Source organism: Topomyia yanbarensis, chromosome 3 (assembly GCF_030247195.1).
Source record: "Topomyia yanbarensis strain Yona2022 chromosome 3, ASM3024719v1, whole genome shotgun sequence".
Taxonomy (NCBI): Eukaryota; Metazoa; Arthropoda; class Insecta; order Diptera; family Culicidae; genus Topomyia; species Topomyia yanbarensis.
The window spans coordinates 350436317-350464292 of record NC_080672.1 but is presented as its reverse complement, the minus strand read 5'-3'; the positions used below and the strand labels follow the sequence as shown (position 1 = coordinate 350464292).

The 27976-nt window shown below is 36.9% G+C and overlaps 1 protein-coding gene across 3 annotated transcripts in view; it reads left to right on the top strand.

Moving 5' to 3' along the window:
• LOC131691886 (G-protein coupled receptor 52) overlaps positions 1–26292 on the top strand; it is a 175010-nt gene extending 148718 nt beyond the window's left edge. For 2 of the 3 annotated variants that reach the window (XM_058978575.1, XM_058978574.1), the window contains exons 2-4: positions 7589–7970; positions 8162–8420; positions 18246–26292. In XM_058978575.1, coding sequence (XP_058834558.1) covers positions 7802–7970; positions 8162–8420; positions 18246–18822 — 1005 coding nt within the window. In that variant the 5' untranslated portion in view covers positions 7589–7801 and the 3' untranslated portion in view covers positions 18823–26292. The remainder of the gene's footprint in view (positions 1–7588; positions 7971–8161; positions 8421–18245) is intronic. The other variant, XM_058978576.1, reaches the window with a different exon arrangement.
• Positions 26293–27976: the final 1684 nt, after the last annotated feature.

Below are 27976 nucleotides of genomic sequence, written 5' to 3'. Positions count from 1 at the left end.
AGCCATTAAAACTTAGTAAAAAGTGTCAGGACGAGGTTTAATGAGCATCTGATGATTTTTTTGTAACTAAAATTATAAAAATAATGATAACTTTGCCAAGTTTCTTATTATTTTTTGAAGAGTCAATTCTTCATAATTACTTCTAGAAGGCACCTTTAACAAAATAATTGTGTCAGAAGATGCGCTGTATTCTGTTGTAAAACTTTTTCGAGGATATTTGCCCCAAATGTGACTATTTCGGAATTATGTGATCTAAACAGTAAATATCAGTTTTTCAACACTCACCTCACTCTTCTGCATTTTACTCCACTTTAAAGTTCCTAACTTGGAAATAAGACCTTATATACAAAATGTGAATACCCAAATCAATCCAGCCTTCAAATATACGCCATACCTTGCCATTAACTCGACATATTTGTTTTATTTTAGTGATTTTCAAACCCGCTAGGTGGCAATTAGTATACAAAATAATTTTACAAAAAATCGTCAAATGCTCATAAAACCTATTCTGATGTACTAGAGACAAGCGACCAACGCCATTTTTCATCATTTTCCTTCTATTTTCCGAAAAATAATATGCGGACTAAGCACACTTAAGTTGTTTTATTTTGTAGAACAGTGTTATTTTTGGTGAATATTATTAAATGTCAAAAAGTTATTTAACAAAAACTTAAATAATTAATTCCCCATTATCCGTATTTATACACTTTCTTCCGCAAAATTATGCCCCTGTATTCGGCTCAACTATATAAAGTGTTTTCTATACTTTTAAAATTTTGAAGATACCAGTTTTGAAGAAAAACTACTGAAAAACACCAAAAGTTTCACTTTTTACTAAGTTTTAATGGCTCTGCCGCTCTTGTGATTCAAAATTTGTGTAAACTAACTAACCAAACTTCTCCATTAGGACCTTCAGTAAAATAAAAAAATACTGAAAAAAATCTAAGGTCATTCAGGAGCACTTCAAGAGGCATGCATTTGAAATTTTACCGAAAATCGGCCCATTTTTCAAAAAATCGAAATTCGTCACCAGTAGGGAGCTTTTTAGCAAATTCACTCCGAAGAAGAAAGTGGTCCAAATACCCTAACCTTTCATTTAAGAAGTGAGCCCGATGACTTTTTTAACATGATGTCATTTTGAGACACCCTAATACATAACGGTTTAAAATGCTCTGCAGCTCTGTGCAAATCATTTCACACGCGTTATTTGGAGGGTTTCTTTTCCTCCAGATGTCATAAATAAAACTGTCAGCTAGCTTAAACATTTGAAACAGCCCGCCTAAAGTATTTATAAAGGTATTGAAATTCTTTGTGTCGCTGTACAACTTATTACGGAAGGATTATAATCCGATAATCTATTTTCGATTTGTTTTTGTCCACCTATGACAGGTGGAGGAAAACAAATTGTTGAACACACTAATACAGTTACAGATTGTAGTACTCTCCCTAATCCACATGTGTATTGTACACGTGTATTTGGACACGTATTTTTGATGTTCTCAAACAACATCCTGTGTGTTTGACTGTCATCTTTCGTTTGTTTACTTTTTGCGCGGTTTTAATTCTTCGTTTCACAAATGTTGTGCCAAGTGATAATTCTGGTTTTGAACATATGGCTAAGTGAAATCGATATACCCACACGCAAACGAAAAGCACCTAAAATTGAGTTCTTTGACTCAATCTCGGGGTATCGTGGAGTAAGGTAAAATTAGATAAACCGAGTTGAAGGTAGTTTCCATTTAACCACGGAAAAATTCACACCTCATTGATAGGTTTTTATACTCAACCTTGAATTCAATATACTAAAATTTAAGTTGATTTACCTAATTTTTAATATACCCCAAACAACTCAAAAGTACCATACTCCACTGAAGACCTCGACTGAGTCGAATCTCTCGTTTTGTTTTTGACAACACTAATAAGTGCGAAAGCGACGCACAACTCAAAAGTAGGTTAAAATATTATATTCTTTGGGTTGTTTTTTCATGCAGGCAAAAATTGGCGTAAATCCTTCACAAACAAGTTTGGAGTACACCATTCTTTGAATGAACTGCCAGGAGGTAGTAAAAAACCAGACTCTTTCAGCCTGAAACTGGACCTGAATAAGGTAACTCCATTTATGAAGAATAAATCAATGTCGATATGAGATCCGACCAAGGAATGATCCGGAATCTTGAGACCTATAAAAAGCAAATAATCGCCAAAGTACAGATCAAAAGCCACGCACTGCAACGGGTGCACCCCATTAGGTATAAATACGTTAGGCATACGGACGTTAGGCATAAAAATATTCGGCATAATGGACGATTGGCATAAATTACCATATTGATGTTGCACGTAAAGAATATATTCTTGTAAATATTAACGATAAAGCTACGCAAAATGCCTGATCCGAGAAAGGAATATCTTCATGTACTGTGATGAGTTGGCGAAACAAACAAGCAGTAAAATATTTAGCCTGTCTACAAAAATTGGCTTTTTCGTTTGGCTACCAACGATGTGAGTTTTGCAGCGGCCAGATACATGCATTTTGATGGACTATTAGATCTCGACAAACATGACTACGGTGTAAAAGTTAACTGTCAAAATTCTCTTTAAAGGGAAATTCCGGATAAACTGTCACTGGCCACAGTTCACAGCAAGGTGCTTAGAGTTCTAAGGTGATTCGTCTTTGGCAGTAACTAGGTGAGCGTGCAGCAGACTGCGGGGAAGAATAATGACAGCGAACAACTTTGTTTACCCACTGAAATCCAAGCAAACATATGGAGAGAACTAGTAAACAATGTTGTTATCTGTCGTTTCCAGAACCAACATGGCTGATCGGCGTTTTTGAGGATCGTATCACCTGAGAATAAAAACTCCTTGGTTCACAGCATTTAATGAAAGAGAAAACTTTTCTCTTTTGTTTACTGCCAACATCTGTAATTGGCGAGTAACCGTTCGTCCGGAATTTTCACTCAAAGTGAATTTTGACAGTTGGATTTTAAGCCCTAATCATATGTTTGTCGAGATCTCTGTGTTAAAGGGAACGCACAAATCCTTCAAGGTCCACAATATTCAACTACCGTCGTCAGAGTGGATGTGAGCGATGTGAATAGGTCGATTCAAATAGAGATAATCGATCGAGAACTGCTGGTATTTCAAGAATTATGCTCATGTGGTTTCAGGTCTACCATTTTTGACACTACAGATAACATAAAATACTTTCACGTGTCAAAATTGTCCGGAATTTGATAAAAATATATATACACTCAATTTAGGTCGGTAATTTCCGCAGAGTCGAATAACTAGTAAATGTTTTTAACTGATATCTCAGCAAAGTGACAATAATTTACTGAGTTGCAGTCAGAGGTGGGAAAATACCGGTTGAGTACCGGTACGGTAAACCAAATATCCACACGTGAAAACTAAACCGAGTTTCGTTTACACAGCACCGCGGTTTGGTTTTGATTTTCGTTTACCGGTGCACGAGTATGGGAGGGAAACACGAAAATAACGAAACCAAACTTCGGTTGTGTTGCGGTTGTGTATTCGGGTTGATGTTTATCGGCTATGCTAGTGCTGCTAGTATTTTTTATTAAGAATTCTAAACAAATTTCTTTTGGGTATAATATAAGGCATTTTTTCGGTAATTGAAAAACTGTCTTTAGACATCTTTCTGTTCAAATAAATTACGTTCGTTATGGTTTGCAATATGGGTATGTTTAGTATGTGAAACTGCCCAATAGACCTCTCCACATTTTGAAAAAGTTTTGAAATATACATGGGTCAGCTCAAATTTTTGTTTTGGGTGTGAATTTAAGAACTTTCGCCAAAAATGGCCTCATTTGGACATGATTTAGAGGTGTCTCCAATCAAAAATCGTGTTTTTGCTATGTTTCCATAGTAACATCACTTACACTCTGATTTAGTAGGCCCTACATGCCCACATATCATCAAAGGTTGTTCCTTACACATATCTTAACATGTTTTAACAGGTGAACATAGCTCTAATCGCAATAGAAAATTTGTTAACTGGTTTTTTATGAAGAGAAGAATACCAAAACCAAGAAAAAATACTACTAATTTTCCTTGGTTTTGATATACTTTTCTATATGAAAATCCAATTAACAAATTTTCTACTGCGATTAAAGCTATGTTCACCTGTTAAAACATGTTAAGATATGTGTAAGGAACAACCTTTGATGATATGTGGGCATGTAGGGTCTATTAAATCAGAGTGTAAGTGATGTTACTATGGAAACATAGCAAAAACACGATTTTTGATTGGAGACACCTCTAAATCACGTCCAAATGAGGTCATTTTTGGCGAAAGTTCTTAAATTCACACCTAGAACAAAAATTTGAGCTGACCCATGTATATTTCAAAACTTTTTCAAAATGTGGAGAGGTCTACTGCCCAAAAATCTAAAGTAAAAAGAAATTTAATAATCTCCGCTATTTTTATATCTAAGATAGCAGATCAAAATTTATGATGACGGTATATTCAAGATATTCTGTCATCTAGAATTACGCGACATGGACATTTGTAATATAAAAAATATGTCAAAAGATCGCAAATTGATACCTGCTGTCATTTGAAATCCAATATGGCGAGCTATACTACTGGCATTCAATAACCTTTTGATGTTAAAAAATCATGAAACAAGGGTATTTTTGATATCAAAAAGATGTCTAGAGATTAAAAATTGTTATTCGTCGCCAATTTGCATCCCAATATGGTGTTATTTTCACGACCATTTAGCATTTTAAAGCATGCATATTTAAATAGGCATATGCAAGGAGTTTTTATTCTCAGGTGATACGATCCTCAAAAACGCCGATCAGCCATGTTGGTTTTAAAAACGACAGCTAACAACATTGTTTACTATTTCTCTCCATATGTTTGCTTGGATTTCAGTGGGTAAACAAAGTCGTTCGCTGTCATTTTTCTTCCCCGCAGTCTGCTGCACGCTTACCTCACTCCTCACCTAGTTACTGCCAAAGACGAATCACCTTAGAACTCTAAGCACCTTGGGCATATGCTTCCAAGGAAACGAAACTTGAATTGCGTCGTGAATAAGAAATTCAAAATGGCGGAATTATATTAAAAATGATGGCCTATTCATGATTTACCAACTAGCATGGTTATTGTATGGACCAACTGTTAACAACCGCTCAGAACCAGCCATTTCGATATTCCCCCATCGACTCTCAAAAACTAATTAAACTCAATTCAGTTGTCTATTCGGCAGCACTGCACACGAATTTACTGCTTCTTCTTTCAACTGCAGCACCATGTATAGAAAAAACCAGGTTCGGTTTTCTAAAGCCGAACCGAAACCGCTGTTATGAATACATCAACATAAGTAGAAACATGTTCACACATGTAGACGGTGCTGAGTGACTCGGTTTGGTTTTAGAAACTGAGACTCGGTTGAGGTTTTTTATTTCGTTTACCGTGTGAATGAAACCAACACCGAATACGATGTGCATCGCTTGTTTGTATGTGTTCAGATTTTGAGAACCGTACCAGTGAATGTACGCACCGGTTGGTTTTCTTACCCACCTCTGGTTGCAGTAAAACAAACGTCACTTGTACTGAATTTATGAGATCTCGGCAAAAGCTTAGTTTTTACTCGGTTACATAGAACTTCACGCAGAGAAAAGATTTGTAGGTTCAATAAAATTATGCATTAAATTCAATAAATTAAATTATTGGTCGGGAGACAATAAAATTATTTATTGAATTCAATAAAATTTATTTATTGTTTCAATAAAACAAAATTATCGTTCCGTTTTTCAATAATTATTTTATTGAAATTAAAAGAAAATTATTGATACTAAAAATGTATTTATTGAAAGCAAAAATTTGTTGTTGTTCTAATAAAAAAATATTTTCAAACCAATAAGTTTGTTTGTTAAAGTGATAAACAATAAATGATTGGATTCAATAACACATATTTTTGGTTTAAATATGCTAATTTTTTCTGCGTGTTGGTAAAAATGCGAAAAAAAACTGGGATTCGGCAAAAAGAAATTAAGAAAATTCAATAATTTATAAAGGAATAGTAATAATTTCATCTGATTGCCGCAATGTTCAAGTTTAATCTCGTACAATAAAGCATTAATCGTTTAAGTCTCCTTAAAACCACGGCACTTGATCAAGGCACAGAGAACAGACATTCATGATCGAACAAAAATATTTAAAAAACGTGTGTAAACATTTGAATTAATATACGAAAAACACTAGCGCCGCCACACCAACCTATCCCAACTATCCGTCAAATCGATTCCGGAACCGGTTCGAAATCCTGGATGGATTCAGTATGGAATCTAGCTCAAAGAAAACAACCGATTCCGACTCTATCGGTTGATGCATTTGAGCTGGAATTCATGCTGGAAGTCCGAATCGGTTCCGGACTAGTTTGACTGGGTAGAGGAATAACCGCTGTCAATTCTGTCGAACTCAGCCACAAAAAACATGACGACAGTAGCGCACCTGGTTTAGATATCCAAACTACCTTCGAAACCGTTAGAGATTTTACACAAGTTGAATGCGGAAGATGGACGTCTGTTCTCTGTGATCAAGGCATCAGGCTGACGTAGTATGCCCCATTAGCAAGCAGAACTTCTTCACTCACAGAATCATAATTCATCAGTCGTTTAGTGTATTCCCAGGCAATGTTTCCAATTTTGGACTAGCGTCAAGTGCCATTATTCTGAAGAGACGAAGTTGTAACGTAAAATTCTTGACTTATAGTTAGGTTTTGTGTTCTTCAACCATACAGTGGCTTTTAACCAATAATTCTCCTTAGGTAGCAATTTAGTATATAAAACATTTTTAAATCAAACTTCATTTTTATATGATTTTAATAAAAATATGTGGATAACTATTTTTAAAAATGTCCTTACCTTACCCGAGAATCAGAAAGGAAAATCGATACATTCCCTATTTATGTTGTTTACGCTTATCACGTTAGAAAAAGAGTCACACCTTCTGCCAACATCAGTTCCTAACGTTAAATGACCTTTCAACCTTTCAACTCCTGGATGAAATTTCGGAAACGTGCTCGTTAATCGTCCAGGGATTTGTTGGCTGCACAGCTGCTAGCCCATCGTTCGGTCTAGTAACGACAACCATTCCCAAAGGTTGCCAGCAATTATTTACACAATTCCGTGTCTCATTTCGGCACAATATGATCCCAGTCCGGGTTTGTGACAATGGCGAATGGAAACTAAAGCTACAATAGCTAGCAGCACGCATATAGTTCTATTTATAGAGAGTTTATCTATCCAATCTCATTATGGCAGCTGCCCAGCTGGTATGTCCCCAAGGGGTTCTCTCTTGTTTCACGTTTTTAGGCTTGGCCAAACGATGAGAGATGAGGAATGTGAAAATTAAATTTGCGCTATTTGGGATATTAATTGAGATGAAAGGCGACGGCAGCCGGGACCCCATGCAACTTCAATCGCCTGTCGTCGGCATCCTTGCCGGTGATGAATGATGGGACCATTACGAAGATGAAAATTGAACCGAATGGTGTTCACTGATGATTGATTTTCAAACTTTTCACAGAAGATTGTTGTTTTGCGTCTGTCGTTTCAGTTCTCCGCCCTGGCTTATGCGTGCCAATAGATGTGCTTAACTGCCAACGTCGCACATCCGAACTCAAACTCCAACGAAATCAGCAACAGCAGCGAACCGTCGCCGGGTAATTCTGTCTCCTCCGGTGCCAAAACGTCATGACCGGATGCGAGGTAAACTGTAAGGTGGACCCCGGCCAGCCCCAGTAGTTAGTGATGCTCCCGGCCGTCTACGATGCTTATCTCGCCCGTCTCTGTTTCAGGAGTTACGATGCACGGGCTGAGTCACCTGCAATCCGGCTCAACCCTGGAGGCACTCACGCAGGCCACTATCATTCTCATCCTAGCGGTCGCCATCATCGTAGCCAACCTCATCGTAGTAGCCACATATCTTAACTTTAAGGGTGAGTTCGATCGTTGCTGGGTGAGGTCGGTGTTGGTTGGTAACTTGATAATATGATTTGATTTCTAACAAAATAGGTATAGCACATGGTTGTTCTGTAATTTTAATATTTTTTGACAGGTGTCTTGTACGAGTGTGTGACAACAGATTATCTCATCTCCGTATTTTGCTTCAAAATTTTCCATCTCACAGGTCCGCATGAGGTCATAAATTACTACCTATTATCGCTGGCCGTTGCCGATCTGCTATGTGGTCTGATCATAGTGCCTCTGTACGTTTACCCGGCCTACTATGGCGACTGGGTGTACGGGAACGTGGTGTGTATGATGCTCGGTTATCTGGAGGTTACGCTCTGGTCCATTTCGGTGTACACCTTTATGTGGATATCGGTCGATCGGTATCTGGCAGTCAGGAAACCGCTGCGCTATGAAACGATACAGACTAAAACAAGGTAATTGAGCACATGGGACTTGGTTTCATAGTCGCGTGAGCATCTGACTTCCTAGGTCCTAGCGGAGATGTGTCCACCTAAACCCCGTTCTAACCTAAGATGCTCTGACTAACTACTAGCCATCGGTTTAGTGATCTTTGAAATAATCTATCTCGAGGATGAACTGCATCCTCAGTTTCCCTGTGTGTTTCCAAAGACAAAACAAAGAAATTCATTGATTTTCCGGTGTGATTGCACCCCTCCACATACATGTGTGTATGTGTGTATATTTTTGCTATCAGTAATAAACTGTACAAAACTGTAGATATATGTGTGTAACCGTGTTCTTTTCATGAAACTTGCATGCAAAACATGGACTGCGATTGACGGTGTGATCAATGATGAATGATCATTCGAAACTAGTTTAGAAGAAACCTAAAATTAAAACAGTTGACTACTGGTCGATTCAATTACAGCTGCAAAATTAGCTGATTTTCTGTTGAAACTACCACTAGTCTACCAAGAAATTATAAAAAAAACTAATTAAATATCCCTAAACAAGTCTCATATTTTGCATGAAGATTTGACACTAGAAACATATTTCCGACTCTCAACCCTAGCCGTTGTGTTGTGCAATTTTCTCTGATGGTATTTTCTCTCCATTGCACTCTGACTGAGGGAGCGCTGATTTCCTTCTGTATGGTTGGAGCGAAAAGGAACACAATCGTCGGAGACAGTGGAGAGAGAAAATCACTTACTTTTTTTCTCTTCCTACACACGCCCACACTATCCAACATTAATCGATGTGTTTGTTCTTGATGTGTGCTAATTACTGTTCTCGATATGAAATTCTAGGAATGGAAGGTTTGATATTTAGTTCAATTCTATTTGGTTCTAGTTTCTATTTAATTCTCATTTCTTGCCGATTGCTGTACATTCCCATTCAATTATACAATTCTTATCATAATTTAGAAAACCTTATTCCGTAAAATATTCGTTTTGTTTATTATGAAAAATCTTACAAAGATAAATATTTTTATCTTGAAATATTGTGCTAATGATCGTATAGTATTAGTCCTCGGATGTATTTACTTGTAGAAGAGAACACATTTGATGCATATCAAGTGAAGAAATTATAGTACACAAGTATAAGAATTTACTATTATATTTGTATTTAGCTAACGTAATCTTAGACCTTTTACACAACTCCTTTTGCACTCTTCAATGCACGAAACTAGCTCTACACTCCCAAACACCACACTTACAATGTGTATCCCGTAGATAGAATTAGATATGAACTATGTAGGTCTTTTACAGTAAATTAGATCCACTACACACAACGCAAACGTAAATTTGGTACTTCCCATTTGTCGCACCCTGTACATCCCTCAACTTCAAACGCTTATAGCAAGGAGACTGACAGCTGTGATAAACGGATGACGTTTGTCAGTTGGGCATTTTTGCTTATGATGGAAAATCCGTAGAGGAATTTAATCTCTAAATCGCCGCGAAATTCTGAATGAATGGATTAACTAATAACGGTTTTTAACAAGATGGACAAATTATGTGAAAGCGAATATAACGAATCTTGAACACTAGTATGACGGTTTGTATGAAGAAATCGCTCAAATACTCTAGATGATAGCTCAGACCAACAAATAGTTATTTTATTCTATCTGTTCATTTGATGCGGCATGATACGTTAGTTTGAGTTTTTGCGTTTTACATATGAAATTTCTTAAATAAAACTAGAGGGTGAAATTTTAAATAATATGAATGCTACAAAGATTGAAGAACAATTTTTAGACTATCTTAAAATTAAAAACACAGCTCAATAGCGTCAATGTACCAATACTCGTATACTTAGGGAAAACTTTTGGTAAAAAAATCGATGAAAAGATCTATGAGTGATTTTTTTTTAAATTTTATTTCAATTTTGCTCCATTTCTTCAGTAAAAACAACAATTGATTTTTGACGCCATTTTGAAAACCAAGATGGCGGTTTCCAGTTACCATAAAATAGTGAAAAGCATCATCAACAATGGAATCATTGTAAAGCGAATAGTCAGCAGAAGACGGAAATTAGTGATTGACACCATTTTGAAAACCAATTACGCTTAACACAAAACAGTGAAAACCTTCACCATTATGGGTATCATTTGAAAGGGGGTGGTCAATAGAACACAGAAATGGACCATTGATGCCATCACGCAAATCAAAATGGCGACTTCCGGTCGGATATATGCGCCTCCGCGCTGGTAATTTTTAACATACGCCGACATACACGAAATGCGAAGTTCTTCAAATCATACGCTCCAACAGCTCCCTTAACCTCGGTATGACTATTCCGGCACCGGTTCCGAACGGAAACAAATAAGGACATTTGACGCTATTTTGAAAACCAAGATGGCCGTTTCGGTTACTACAAAACACTGAAAAGCAGCATCAACAATGGTGTTATTGTAAAGCAAGTAGTCAGCAGAAGACGGAAATTGGTGATTGACACCATTTTGAAAACCATTTACGTTTAACACAAAACAGCGAAAAACTTCATCAATATGGGTATCATTTGAAAGGATGATGATCATTGATAATTGACGGCATTTTGATAACAAAGATGGCGGTTTCCGGCTACCACAAAACCGTCAAAACCATTGTCAAGATGGGTATCATTTCAAGGAGGGTGGTCAGTAAAAATAACAATCGATTTTTGGCGTTATTTTCAAATTCAAGTTGGTGGCTTCCGGTTACCACAATATATTGAAACCAATCATCAACGGTAATGTCATTGTAAAGCTGGTGGTCAGCAGAAGATGGAAATTAGTGATTGACACCATTTTTCAAAACCAAGATTATATTACGGTTAACACAAAACAGTGAAAACCATCATTAATATGGGTATCGTTTGAAAGGGGGTGGTCAGTAGAAAATAGCAATTGCTTTTTGACGCCATTTTTCACACCAAGATGGGGGCTTCCGGTAACCACAAAACAGTTTATGTGTTTAAAACTATTTTTACCACTATATAAATATATGTATCAGTAGTGACGCAATTGCTGATTCCGGTTCCTATTGCTGCAAATCCCCTTGCTATCTTATGGGACATGCAACTATACGTACATTAGCTCAACTATAGTTACAACCACAAATTAGTCGGCGACGGTTGGTATCTTAACAACCTTAACCTCCTACTGCAATTAATGTTACACCAAAAGTATAGGAGCCCCATATGAGGAATCTACGAAGATCCGTCCGAAAATCTTTAAAATCGTGACCGACCATCTTAGATTCCAATGAAAATTTACTCGTTTCATTGGCATGGAAGACTACACATATTCCATAGTCAATAAGAATATTTTAACTCAAGTCAATAAGTCAATAAGAATATTTTAACTCAAGAGTAATTTTTTTAAAAGACCGTAGACATTTCTACGTGGAATAATTTAAAAAATATTTGTTTTCAATCGCTGTATTTTAAACAGCACAATTATCTCAGAATGAGTTGCAGAAAATGAATACTTCTGTATGAAAAAATATGCAAAGAAAAAAATGTTGTAATTTTTCACAAAAACAAAAATTGTGTTAAAAATTAAAATTACAAAAAACCCATTTTTTTAAATGTCATATATTTTGTCAACAAAAACCTACAGATAAAAGAAACATTTTGAATACCTTATCGGTAAAAAGGATTTTCTAACAATAACATTATCCATGTTTTTAAATTTCTTAATAATTAGGGTATAAAACTGTAATTTTATTACAGAATATATTTCTAAGTATCATTTTTTATCAAAATGCATTTAACAAAAACCTTCCAAAATGCGATAGTTGTCGAGATATTTGGGATTTTGCTCCAATAGAAACAACTAATTCGTGTAATTATGCTCTTTTTAAAAGTTATTCGTGTTACCTCATCATAAAATGTCAACAATCTAGTATTATCACTTTAAAGACTTTTTCAGTGTATTTGGATCATGGAGCAGCTTTCAATAAAAAAATTTCCTAATAACGACTTTTGACATATTTTTATAATTCGTACTATTTGCAGTCAAAAATACAATTTTGTTTTTTGAATATGATTCTAAATGCCATTTTAAATGAAAATGCTTGTAAGAAAAATTTGGTTAAATGTAGTAGTTGTCGAGATATTTATAATTTTATTTTAACTGTGCAATTATTTTGTTTTATTACAAATTATTCGCATTTCTCCATCAACAACAATAGGTTTTTGAAAAGGCCCATAAAATTTCCTGTAACTTTCCTTTTGACAACAAGGCGACATTGTAAACCATTTGAAAACTACATGAAAACAACCAATATATGTTGCAACTTGGAAGATTTTTGTTAAATGCATTTTGATTTAAAATGATACTTAGAATTATATACTGTAATAAAATTACAGTTTTATGTGTCAATTAGTATGAAATTTAAAATCATTTATAAAGTTATTGTTAGGAAAACTTTTTTACCGATAAGTTCTCTATCATGCAATCAAATTAACTATGCTTCTCTTATCTTTTGGTTTTTGCGGACAATATATACAAAAAAATTAAAAATGGATTTCTTTGCAATTTAAATTATTAACATATTTTATTGTTTTTGTGCAAAATGACACATTTTTATCAGTGTATTTTTTTTTCGTTCAGAAATATTTATTCCCTATAACTCGTTCTCAGATACTTTTGCTGTTTAAAATACAGTAATCGAGCAAAAAAATTAAAATTAATGCGCGTAGAAACGTCTACGCCCTTTTGAAAAATTGCTCTTGTATCAAAATATTGCATAGAGATTCATAAACCGAACACAACTGCAAATGTTTCGTTTGAATCGATAATGGTCCTATTTTGCGGTCCTCCGATTTCTCATGGAATCCCGCATATGTTACATGGAGGATCAATTGACTTTTAATTAAAACTACGGGTCGGAGAGGGGAGGTCGTTTTAATTTTTTATAAATATGTACTATAAATACAACACAGCTGTTTTTGTTAATAACAAGAACTCAATTTAACATTTTAACAACATTCAATTAGCTAGAGATTACTGGGTAGGGAAAGTTATGAAACTTAGAGCCATAGTACTCAAGTGAGAGCAAGGATGTGAAGTAAACAGATCGGAAAACTAGAAGTGGCAGGGTCATTAGAACAGGCTTAATATCGTACGGGCTTAATCATTGTCTTCTGTTAATGAGGGTCGAGCTTAGGCAGAATAACTACGAATCACCCGAGTTCACTAACATGTGTCCTGATAAAGGTAGACGTGTCTATCTTTACCGTGACAACCGACTGTCGGTTTGCAAATTGGTTGCGAAGGACGTTTACAAGAGGACTTGGTTCCAACGTCGGGTGACAACAGTATTAGGAACAGGGAAGAGAGGGCGGGCAACGATGACCGAGAAAAGAAGTGTACCACGTTTGCAATTTTTTGGAAAACAAGATCAACGATATGAATGTCAGCCTCGTCAGCCTGTCAAGAAATCATGAATCGGATCGTCGTGTGGTTTTCCTCGGGCCCACAAGAAATCCTTCAGGTTGCTCTTACTTCAATTTCGGTTAATTCAAGCAAAGTGATGAGTTCAAACGATCACGTAGCATCGTTCTGAAGCGGGTTGGCATTATAAAGGCAGTACAGGGGACTTTTGAACATAAGACATAAAAATAAAGGGCCCAACCTGGAACGGTGGTGATCTTCCTCAAGCTCGACAGGAATTTAACGACTGAGACCTGTCGCCATAATATTCGGTGCACGTCCAGACAACATGCTAGATGTCGCGATAACCACCACGAAAAGTACAGCGACCGCTCTCCAGTAGTCTAATCTGTCGAAAATGTGCGTCCAACGATTTCACATGATTTAGGAAATCACCCAAAGCCAAGCTTTCGTCGAAACCTTCGGAATAATAGTGACCAAGCTCCCCATTGTTCCAAGAGGTCTGCTTATATTTGCTACATGATTGAAAATTTATTGTAAGCCCGTGATGGCCGCAATTGCTGTGTGGTAGAATCTCCAAATAGGTACACTCAGAAGAATGTTGCTGCGCAACGCCTTAGATCTAGCTTTAAGGTTTACTCGTTCGATGAAGGCTGGAGAATCGATGCGCACTGCCAACAGATCGGCGGAAACATGGACTACTTGTTGTGTCTCGACGGTGCCAGAGGTTGTCGAGTTGAATTAGTTGGCAGCGGTTCTCGCAGCTCTCGATCCCGCCAGGGGAGCTTTCGCAGAGCGTCTCGTATAAATTTGCGTAGCATACCTTCAATTCGGACGCAACCGTTCAAGTAGTGCGGAATTGCTTTTGTGGGATGTGTGCGTCCGTTAAAGTCTTGCTAAGGTTGAATAATGTATATCTTAAGGTCATCGGCGTACAAAAGCGTGGCCCTCTGAGTCTGTAATTTACATCGTTGAAGTAAGGCAGGAATATGTGTGGTCGTAGTTTACTTCCCTGTGGGATGACAGACGTAGCTGCAAACATTTCAGAGTGGTCGTTGCCTATATTAACGCTAAATTTATGGCCTGCAAGATATGACTGAAAGCATACTCCTATTCCATTGAATTCAAGATTAACTGATTTGGCGACATCGACATTGATGTATCCAAAAGCGGCGGACAGTAGCATCAATTGCAAATACCTTGTGAATCATTTCCGCCTTTGCCATTTAAAGACATTGTCGAATCCACATAGCTCCAGAAAGATTTTGAGTCCGGTTCCAGCTTGCGTTGCATTTTTCGTTCTGGAGAAACAATATACTCTCAATTTTTTGAAGCCATGTTTTATTCAGATGTAATGAGTTTTGAGTGACAAAGTGCGGTGTTTACAATTTTTTCTCAGCCCTGCTCATTTAGCTGATTTTAGTCGACGAAGCACAATGATTTGCACAAAAGGGTGGGTAGGGTGACTTTGGATTGGATTCAACACTGCTGGGTGCGACGTGTGTGCGCTGCTTGTGAGTTTGCGTTGGGACAAACTAATTCAGTATTAAGTTTGTGTGTGCGTTGAGTTAACAATACGGGGGGAATTCTCATGCCAAAACTCGTTCAGCAGTTTGTAGGTACGTTTGCATGTCATGTTTTTTATTACTAAGGCATATAACAGCATGCTTCTGTAGGTATTTCGAAAACAAGGCTGAACTGAACTGGATTTGTGCCTACAGAAAGGCGGGATTGGAGATTTTGGTCGGCGCGCACATTGAATTAGGAATATATTTTCAAAAAGTTACAAAAAAACTAAGCTATAACGATTCTTGGTGATCAACCCAAAAGTAGTAACACAGCTTTAAACGCGTTTTAAAATAAGCAACAACTAGAACCTCAGTGTAAACCAACTTAAATTTTAAAATAAAACTGTTTGAAATTATAAAAAAAACGCTATACTGAGGATGAAATTGTTTCAGTTCTAGTTCCATATTGAAACGTCTGTATAAAATAAAATGCCGCAGGACTAGCACTAAGATCATTGTATTAGTTTCAAACTGGATAAGGTTGAATTCAAAAATAGTCAAAATTGCAAATTGTCACGATAGTAATATTGTGATTTATTGAAATTTTTATTAGTTTAGCCAATAATCGATTGAAAAATACTTAATCTAAAGATTGTTTACCTAAGCTCATTAGTACATTATTAAAAATTTGGTTGGAAAATGAGATTTCATAGTTCGTGGAAAAACTGAATTATATCTTTGGTGAGCGTTGGCTTTCATACCACAGCCCCCCTCAATAATGAAGCTGCTCGTTTTTTAATATATTTCCAGATCAGAGTAACTTAGTTTTGCTACCTGTTCCTTGTATAGAGGAGTAAGTGGAGTCAAATCCTGACCAAAATTGTTTTATGCCACTATTACTGTTATTATGTCTTAATATGAACTAAAAATATACTGTAACTAGTTTTTGAAACAATTTGGCATCTATCCACCTACACTGTAGAAGTCAATTTTATATATGCTTCTGAATACTAGTAATTTCGTGGTGATCCTTGTGAATACATTTGTTTTTTTCAGTTGCATGAACAGTTAATCAATGAAAAAGTGAAAAGAAAAGAGACGCTTGTGCACATATTCATAGAGATACATTTTGCCAAACAGAGTATTATAGCCCCGACTTGATTGAGAAGGGACAGTGGTGACAAGCTTATAAGAGGCATTGGGGGTAGATGGGTCCATTTGTAGGTATTAGGGCTGTGGCGTCTATCACGATACTGCTGGGAAATCTGTGATGACATCATCACAATGTGTGACTGGGAGGTCGCAGGTTCCTGCTTGAGGACATATATTTTCTCAGTGTTGTCCAATGAAAAGGTGAACTGTTACCGTTCCGGTCATTCTGTGTCTGTCTATTTTCTATTGGACACATTCCTAAAAAACCTTGAATAAAGGAAAAAACATGGCTCACGTCAAACAGCAATGAATATACGTTTTTTGCCATTCATTTTCTAAGAAAATCGGTAGCATCCAGCCATCCATCGAGTAAAAATAGTTCACGACATTTTTGCTTTTCCATCCCCGGACTCGTCATTAAATTTGTGATATCTCCTGTAATTCGAGTCTCTTCGTATTAGGTAACTTTTAATTTTGCATCGAGCTTCGGTTCCGTGCATGATTAAACTTATGGTAAAATGGGTGTCGAGCAAAATTCCTCATCGAAATCTCCTACTTTCGGTTTAAAATTATACACATTGAATTCAGTCGGAGCATCTGATCTTTTTTCGGATCCAAGAAAATCCGCAACGTATTCTAAACATTTTGAAAGAGCGCAGAAATTTTCAGCCGTAATAGATTACAGATATCTTAAAAGTTAGTCCAGGTACGCAAACAACATTACTGGCGACAAGTTTTTTTTTTATAAAAGACTATCGCGTCTACATGCCCGCCCACAAAGTTGAGATCGATGGTGTAGTCACCGATTAAAATGTTCCATGTGTGGATCTACTGAAGCACGATGATGACTGTTTCAAGGGCTCCTTGCTCCAGTGAGTGAAGATTTGCGAAACCGACAGCATTTACGCTTGCCGGAAATGCCGCTGACTCTGGTGATACGCATTTAAAAATGCCAAAACATCAGACTCCTGCGGTTAGAAGAGAAAGGGTTAGGTCGTTGGGAAACTCTAAGCTTGCTTATATTACCCTATTCCACACTTTTCTAAACTTCCTTCTTTCAACTCTTTGCTCTTCCTTGAGTAAGAGCCATAGCTTAATATAGAAAAAATACATCACACCTTCCAGTACCTTGCTAAATGTCGTTACAACATAAAAAAGGAAAAATTGACTCACTCTCAAAAGAAAAAAAATACTTAAAAAAATCATATGAATTAGATGTGGACTATACATATTCAAGAATTGAAAACTTTTGGGTTAAATATAATCGATATATATATATATATATATATATATATATATATATATATATATATATATATATATATATATATATATATATATATATATATATATATATATATATATATATATATATATATATATATATATATATATATATATATATATATATATATATATATATATATATATATATATATATATATATATATCCATCTAGTACTGGTTTCGAGATTTTGTTTCCTTCCACGGATATTAAACAACGTCAATTGCAAAAGTCATCCAACACAGCTTTCAGTCTTCTTCTGATTAAAACTCTACATACAAACATGCTTTCGAAAACTGATGAATTACTCTACAGCATTCTAACTTTTTTTCTTTTCTTTTCTCTCGAATTCTCTCGTGTTTTTTCCTACCCATCACCGTTTCGCCCACCAATGTACCGTGCTGCCCCACGTGCCACCCACCAAAACATTGTAAAATTGTCAAACCAAAAAAAATACTAATGACACTGACAGATGCCAATGCTGGATGGCCTTCACGTGGATCTCGGCAGCGATGCTGTGCTGTCCACCATTGCTCGGCTTTAACAAGGCCTTCTACAATCCAGAAACCCACATCTGTATGCTCGAGTGGGGCAACATGGCTGCCTATAGTGCAACGCTGGCAATCCTGGTCCTGGGGCCGAGTGTAATCTCGATCGTCTACAACTATGGCTACATCTTCACTATGATGCGTAAAGTGCGATCGGGAGCACCGATCCATGATAAGGAGTACGCCACGGCACTGGCCGAAAATCTGGCCAACCCGAGCCACTGCATGTCATTCGCATTGGTGTTCTCCTTCTGGGTCTCGTGGGGACCGTACATCGGGCTGCGGATCTACGAGCTGGTGATGGAGGAACGGTACGACAACGCGTTGATCCAGTTCGGTGCCGTTTGGCTGGGGATCCTCAACTCGTTCTGGAAGATCGTGATCATGTCCAGCATGTCGCAGCAGTTCCGGCTGCTGGTGCGGTTACTCTTCCTAACAATCTGCTGCAAAACCAAGGGCCGACTGCAGGCCGAACTGATCGGGCTCGATGTGGACGATTAAGAGGGTCCGCTGTAGTAGGATCCGACGCTTTGATGTCATTCCCCTGCCTAGCCAGAGAGACAAACAGAATTCCACCACCGCCGCTCACTAACGTGTTAGACACATCATCTTCCGAGAAGAGCAAAGTTATAAGAAAATAAAAAAAAAACAAAAGGTAAACGATAGCATTACACTATGTACTACTATAAAGCAGACATCTTTTGAACTAAGAGAGCAAGAACTTCAATTAAATTGTTGTAATTTTAACATATACTCTAACTATTATAAAAGTAATAATCAACTCAGCTACAACGTAAGCTACAGACGTGAAGGTCTTATCAGGGCGAATTTTGAACGCCGTAGTGAATCTCAGAACAATCATTCTCTTGAAAAAAAAACAAAAAACGAGAAACGTAATCTTGCATAACTAGAATCTTGTTGTGGTAGGAAAGTACGATTCACCATTGACAAGCGTAACCATTGCTCATCATTGATTCGAGAATTATTCTTTTATGTTTGTTGCAAATTATCGGATAGTTGAATAAAAATATACTTGTATTATTTTCTTGCTAAAAACTATGGGTTTAAAATAATATTTAATTTTTATTTTGGCATTGGCCAGTTTGAAGTTTCCTATCGCCAACGTTCAATGTTGGTGACAAACAAAACTAGTAGAATCTCGAATCAAACAACAGTTGCTGTTTTACTACAATTTCACGGATTTGGAAATCCACAGCAATGTCACATTCGCAAAAATCAACACGCAGAAAAAAAACAAACGAAAACAATATTCAACAACTAGAACAACAATTTCAGGGCTTAAACAGAGCTAAGACAACGCGAAAACAGCAGTAATAAGATGTGAATGAACTTGCACGTAATTTGACGGAATCATTAATTCTAGTATTCAAATGAGTGAGAATTAAATCCCAACTAGAATAAACGCGACGAGTAAATGCATCAGCGAAGACTAACTCGTTCATTACCTACGTACGCATTTCACAGTTTGTAATTGTAGAACATATTTGAAGAGAGAGAGATAGAAATAAACACAGTAAAAGTCAGCTTCTGTGGTCACCGATGAACGAACAAGCTTCAATCATTTTATACACATGAAAAATTATTTGTAATCTTGTAAATTAATAAGAACTATAGGTAAAATCATAAACAACACAAATGACGGTCGTTGGGAGATTTATTGAGTAATAAATAGGGTGCGGAAGGTGTTATTCTGCTTGAGCGTGTAAATATTTCACTGAAATTTCGCAGGAAGTAAGTGAAATTCCTAACCAAAATTTGTTCAGCGGTAGCAATTTTTGTTTGAAGCGAATAAGTGACGAAAGATTCGAGTAAAAATTTTCCTATGAAAAAACAGATTTGCACTGTAAATAAATACAAAGTTAATATGTTAATTTAAACCGAGTAAAAAAATGCGCAAAGTTATGTCGAAAATGCACACGAGCACAAGAAGGGAGACGATCTTTGCACAATCGATGCACAAGGGGGAAAAATGTACCAAAAACGCGATTTTTTTTGAAAAGGCTGAATGACGTTCACCAGGAAAAGCGTTTTTTATCATGAAAGGTATGAAAAATTGATTGCTAGTATTTACAATGACCGTACGGTTGTAAGTAGGGGTTTTGTTCACAACTCGGGTTCTTGTTTGCCTGGCGGACCCTTCTCTTCAGGGCGGCCTAGGTGCTTCTACTAAGACTTTCGGATTTTCGTAAGTCAACAAAAGAGGTAAACAAATAAAATCAATTACAATTTACCGACTTTATTGTCATCCAACTCTCCACTTCACTGCTGCTGCTGCTGTGACTCACTGTTGTGGGGGGAAAGGCAGGTGGTTTCTTCCGACCGGCCGGGACTGCAACGGTTGAGTTCTCCCGAAATGTCGTTGGCTGCTCCGGCAGCGGTCCTTGGCTTTTAGCTATGGAGGTGAGCTTTGCTCCTTTGTTGTAACATCCCTAGCGACGTTTGCGACGAATCACGGGATCTTCTACTCGCCGTAAACGATCCCGGAAGTCACCGCAGTGAATTTCCCAGGGGGAACTTTTGTCCGCCCTGCTTCGTTCTCCTTGACGATTAGCTGTAGAGGAGAGCTTGACTCGTTTGACTTATCATATATCCGGTGATTCGATTCCTTAATGTTTAGCCGGGGTAGCGAAAACACTCCTTGACGTTTAGCTTACCAATGGCGAATCGACACCGCTTTTACGTGTGCCCGAACCACGGGCCGGCACTCTTCAACGAATTTAACTGACCATCACACGCGTGAACTTTACTTCACTGCAATTGTGGCGGAAAACTGTCCCGAAAAGGATTTAATAATTCGGGCGTCTGACAACAACCGTGGTTCGTCACTTTCTAAAAAAAACTCGATGGCCGCCTTCCTCACGACACGAAAAAACAAACACCAACACCAAAGAAACCGTACCGCCGCATAACTGTCATCGCTATGTGTAGCATATCCAGCACACTTACTGCAACAAGAGGAAAGCGGTGGCCTAACTAAACCCTATGTTACGTATATACAAATATTTAAAAAAATTACTACACCTATCTGATCTAACAAAAACGTTAACAAACAAAACTATAAACAAAATTTAACGTAAAAATCGAACGATCATATGGAAGTGGTGGTGAGCAACACTACGTAAACAATACACTCTACGGAGAGAGTACGCACAAATAGGTATATTTCCACCAGTGCTAAATTGTTACCCTGACGGGTTACACAGTACGTTATCATGCCCGTTTTTCCCCAATTCCCTTTTTCGTTTGAAGTCATTTTCAAGACTGAATATATAACGATGAAGAAAGTTGAATACGGCTGACCAAAATTGGTATTTCTTATGTAAAAAAGTCCTTTATACCCCATTTCTTTGCACAACTGGTCGGTGTTAGGTCAGAACAGCGTTTAAAGTTTGAATCGCAGCATCCTTTACATTATAATAGGAAAATAATTTTTACCATAATTCTTGTTTATTGTTTCATATTTCAAATCTGGTAAAAGTAGAATGTAAACAAGGAAATTCTTTATTCAGTGCTATCATTAACTCATTTTTTGATGTTTTGCGACTTGGTCCGGTCTGACTTAACACCGACCAACTAAACTAAAGATTGAAGTTAATCCTGGCTTTACATTTCGCCAGAAGGCTATATGCGGCTGATCAAAAGTGGTAATTCTTATGTATAAAAGTCCAGGTTATCATTTGAATATAAAGGGTGTTTCACATCCAATTGCCCCACAAAAAAATGCCGTGGAAAATTACCTAGCGGGCCGATCCTTTTCAAACTTACAGATATTAAAATATAACCCATTAATAAGATTGTGACATATTTATTTCATTCAACTTCAGTACCATAACCGCACGCTCGCATCTAACGGTTAACACCACTTATTAGGTTCTGTGCAACATCCGGCTGCAGCTTCTTCTGTATGGGGACCTCCTTGGGATGCTTCCGTGGAGCCTGCTTCATAATTGCCCAGTATTTTTCGATGGGCCTTAATTCCGGTGCGTTGGAGGTGGGAAGGGGAGGATTCATGTCCTTTGATAATAAAGTGACCCTGTTGTTTGTACGGATGCAGTCCCACCCGGTCCTTGGCTCTCTGACCGTAAGACTTGGACAGATTCAACCTTTTGGCCGCATCCCTGACCGAAGCATTAGAATTCCGCTCAAACGCATTTACTACACGTTTGTGATCCTGATCACTAATAGAACAGCTTTCCAAATGCTTGCGCAAAATTCATTTACAACGTTGCTTTTCGGGCGACGTTATTTTTTCCAACTTTAGAAAAAACCGACTGCGGTAAAAATACAGTAAAAACTCTCTAAACTACTTCTACCCAAATTTCCAAGATAAATTGCACAATGAGTTATTTTCTACAGCATTTTATCCGCGATACAATTTGACGTGGGACACTCTTTAGTTAGATTGACCGGCCTTAACGTGTGTGCCCGTTTTACCCCAATTCCTCACATAAGTTAAGTGTAAAGTTAAACCTGGCTCTACATTTCAGAAACAGGCTGAATGCGGGTGATGAAAAGTAACAATTCGTATGTAAAAATAGCAGGAAATCGATTGAAGATAGTTGTAATGACCGCTCGAGACGTGTAGACCCATTCTACCCCAATTCTTCGCATAATGAATGTATGTTATACCTTGCTCATCATTTCAAAAAGAGGCTGAAAGTGGCTCACCAAAATAGTTTTTCTTGTATAAAACAGTTCAGAGAATCGACTGAGCATACTTGGAATGATTGCCCGAAACGTGTTTACCCGTTTTACCCCAATTCTTTCCTTCATAAAAGTGTGAAATTACACTTACCCCACAGATCAGAAAGAGGCTAAAATAAGCTGATTAAAAGTAATTTTAATGTTGAATAGTCCAGGCAATCAAATGAAGGTAACTAGAATGTCCGCACGAAACAAGTGTACCCGTTTTACCCTAAGTAGCTCGAATAACCTAAGTGTAAAGATAAACCTGGCTGTTCTTCTCAGAAACAGGTTTGTTATCACTTCAGATATAAGAAGAATTGGAGTAAAACGGATACAAAAGTTTTGTGCGGTCCTTCTAATTATCTTCAATTGACTCCCAGCATTTTTTTAACTTAAAACTAACTACTTTGGATGAGCCGTATTCGACTTCTATCCTAAAACCTGGTTAAACTTCAATCTTGATCTATAGAAAAAAATACGAGGTAAAACGGGTTCACATATTCCATGCGGAGATACTGACCATCTATAATCGATTCCCAGGACTGTATTCAGAATCTTGCCGAAATATAATACATGTTTAATTTTCCTCTTGAGCTTGGAAAAAATCAGGGTAACACGGGTTCCCACTTTCCGTGCGGTCATTCTATCTATCTTCACTCGATTCCTTGAACTTTTTTGCATAAGAAACATTATTTTGATCAGCGGCATTAAGTCTGCTTCCGAGATGTTGAGTAAAGTTAAACTAAAAACCCAACATTTGGAGGGAATTGGGGTAGAACGGATTAAATCGTTTTATGGCGACAATCATACCATCTTCTATAGAATTTTTGGATTTTTTTGCATAACGAACACTAAATATGGTAGCTCGTGTTCAGTTTCTTTCCAAGTTATATAGCCAGTAATAGAAATAAAAACTCACAAAAAGGGGAATTTGGGCAACTTTACGGTCATTTCAAATACATGTAATCGATTCCCCAGACATTTTTACATAAGGAGTGCACATATTCGATAAACGCACGCTGTTGAATAAAGTCGCATTTTTGATACTTTTTTCGTACTGTGCAATGCTTTTCCTTCAATTAGTGTTATTTATGTAGAGTTTACGTGAATCTTTATTGCTACAAACGATAATTTTTCAAGGTTCGTCTATTTCTTTTCAAAATATCTTTTTTCTGATTCTCGCAAATCAGAGAACCTGATTCAGTTGGAAACGAAAAGTACACTTTCAATGCTCCATCGAGTGATGCAAAGAAACCAAAGTTGCAGCGACTTTATACAATTTAATTGATCGAAGTACCAATGAAAAATAACATCTCTGTAATTAATAATAGTCTAGCGGATTCGATTAAACGTAATTCTTCGAGATAAAATACTATGAACCGTAACGAAATTGATTAGCAACTCATTTTGCTTGCATTATTATACTCGATTTTCTAAGGAAGCTCCTAACCAAGAGTCGAATGATACCTTCAAAACATAAAAATCACCAGGAGCACTACATGGATCCGAAAGTGTTTCAAGGTTTATTGGTTTGTCTATTTAATAACGATCAAAATTATTGGAAATTATGAAATAAATATTATATCTAAAATCAATTCAATTTGACATAAGCAAAAACTTTCAGTACTAAATAAAGCTGTAAAATCTCGTTCGTCCGAACATTTTGTTCATTTATGCACTAGGTACTTGCAGTCCTTCATTCGCACATACGTTTCCACATGGCCTACATGTAAGACCCAGCAACAGGAAAAAAAAATTAACTTACTACCCTGGTAAACATTGCTCGACACCGATCCAGAATAAACTGAACCCGAAAACATTATAGGCATTCAGTAGCGTCTTGCGCTAAGACCCACATTTACCTAGCTGCTTATGTGGGACAACAATTGTGCACTAGTGAATATGGGCCTTATCACAAAAAGGCGGCACTGAAACTTTCCACTAATATGTATATCAAATCGCCTGTTTTCGAAGATAATGCTTCTTGCCGTGCGACACTGTAACAAAACTTGATAGCGAAAAGCAGTAAAAATATTGTATTCTCACACGTGAAAAAACATAACAAATGGATGTCAAAAAAACCTGTTCTCAGAGAAAATGTCATTTACACCAAGTAATGAACTCGAATTATTACATATTTATCGAAACAAAAACTATTTAGCTCGTAGAAGCAGATCAGAAATGAAACTCTTTGGTGTTTTCAACTATTAACTAAAAATCACGTAGACGAACGCTGGAAGGTATTTAAACATTTCCATCAAACAAAAAAATCACGGAAAGTACCCTGCTTGTAGTGACGCAATGGTGCAAACCATACAACAGCAAAAGTTAGCTTAAGCTAATAGAAAAGTTTTCTAATCGAAATATACGATCACCCACTTCCCAGTAAAAGTAGTTCTCGAACCCAGTCATTGCGTGTTGGATTAAAGCCGGAGCATGACAGATGACACAATTAATACCAGAGCAGAGCCGACAGAGTTGTGACTTTTCACTACTAGTCATGTTGACTTATTTTTTTATTTTTGAAAGTAGGCAAATTGTTGAGTTTCTATTCGTTATAGTAAACTGAGTGAATGATGGAACATTTTGTATTCGTAGTAGGCTGTGCAGACTAGGTTGTGGGGCTGTATTAATTATAAACAAAAATGAAAACCAGATCCATATTAGTAGTCGGGAAAACGAATAATGCTCTTTGTGGTAGAGCAGGCATCCCCGGTAACCAATAAAAATCCTGCCTAGTTCACAAAAGTGGCTGGCAGTTGTTGTTTTCGTTGATTTGTTAACTCGGTAAATTTAATTTTCACATCACGTGAAAACGACTCACTGATTATCTTGTGCAAACAGCAGATTAGAAACATAAATAGTAAGGATTATTCGTAACCAGCAGAAAAAGAAGCAAGCAAACACTTGTAGTACCGAAGGGAAAAGTATAGCAGAACAAAGCAAAAAGCAAACATTCTTATATATAGTCGAAATTTAATGGTGGTCGAAGGGTAATGCGAAAAGTAAATCGTACACAATTTGTAGAAGCTTCCAAATTTTCAATTACAACAAAAACATGTCAGCAATTTGACAAGCAGATGAAACGTTTATAAACAAACATGAAAAAGAAAGAAGAGGCGTAAATGTGCCCAGTTACTGTGCTACTAAAAGGTAATCCCGAAACTGCAAGGAAAAAAACAAAGCTACAAATAACGTACAGAAAAGCAAATACTTGTAAGTCCTGTTTTATTTATGATAGAATAAATTGAAAATAAATTATTATCTGCTACTTTTTTCTTAAACGCAAGTGTTACAACGCTTAGGTGAGACGTTGATCACACAAGCCAGTTGGGATGGGTTCAAGACTCAACGAGCAGCAAATTAGCTCAGTGATCTTGAGATTGTGGTTGTTTGGATTATTTCATACATTGTTTTATTGTAGGGGGGCCCTATTCTCACAGTCACGTCACCTAGTGACTAGAAGAAAATTTCCTTCTAGTCACCAAGTGACGTGACTGTGAGAATAGGGCCCAATAAGAGTTTCCAAAAATTACAGTTCCTGACCAGTGACCATATTATCATTCTTAACCCTACTCCGCCCACGACAATTTTTTGCAATTAAGAATAGAAAAACATTTTTTAATCAAAATCTTTCTCTTTGCACTCGAATTATAATCTATGGCTACTATGCATGAAATCTGAAGTGGTGCTCTTGAGCACCACCAGTTTTAATGTATTTTTAACAGTTTTCTTCCAGTGGGTAGTCAATTGTAAATTATTAAATATGCACTGTTTGATTTGTACGCGGATTATGCGTTTTGCTAGCGTCTGTTTCTTAAGCCATTCGCTGCACTAACAAGTTCTGTGTATAGTGCATAATTTAGAAAAATAAGGTAACTTTTTCCCGCAGGGCAAAAATTTCGTACAAGTTTTTTTTAGGTTTTTTATTCTTTTTCTGTGAATTGCGTAATTGTATGTTTTGTTGCAGCCAAAACTGAAGTGAATTAATTTGAGACGCGTCGAAAAAAATGATCTTTCGTGTTGCAAATCCGATACTTTCCACATCGTGCTTCGAAAAAACCCCTTAAAATCCTTGCGCTTAGGTAAAAATTGAGAAATCTGTGCTAATCTCTGCATTCTAGTAGAAAGCTTTGAAAATTTGTGCGTTAAAACAGAAAACTGTGGAAATCTGTACAGTTCTTGCAATCTGTCCAGCATATTGAAAATCGGTGAAACACAGATAAATCTATGCACCTGGCATCCCTGGACGGAACTGATGCGGAGTAGAGTTCCTATATATAGAGTTAGGAGGACATAAAAGTCGGAAAACTGGCAGCTCTTATTCCAGGAAGAAAACACTGGCAACCCATGCCAATGTTCAAGCTCTAGCTTAATGATTTCATTGTCGTCGTGAGTTAAAACTTCACATGTACGAATGGAATACCAATTCGAAGATCTGATGATATGATTTCATACTTGTGCGAATATCTCTTTGTGTTACAAAAAAAAATCTTGTTCTTTTCGTTTCTCTACACTCGATAACACAAGAAAAGAGTAAAATAATTAAAACCATAATCACAATACCTTTTCCATATACATCCAAAAAGAACATGTTATGTGACGTAATGCTCGATTGGCTCCACCATTTGACATGTTCAATTGGCTCCGCTCAGTGTCTCCGCCTAACTATGAATATAGTAACTATAATGCGGAGTGGTGAATATCACAGTTTATAAAGAACAGTTGCGCAAAGACTGAAGCAAATCTACCTATTGAACACTCAAAACGTCTACCTATCGGACACGAAGAATAACAATGCTCGAATGCGTGGGGAGTATCGTTATTATGTGATTATAATTATGAGAAAAAAATCAATGATGTAATATTAACATTATTTAAAACCAGGAATACTTTCTTAATAATGACAATTATTAAAAAATATATGTTCACTGATATTCAAATTTGG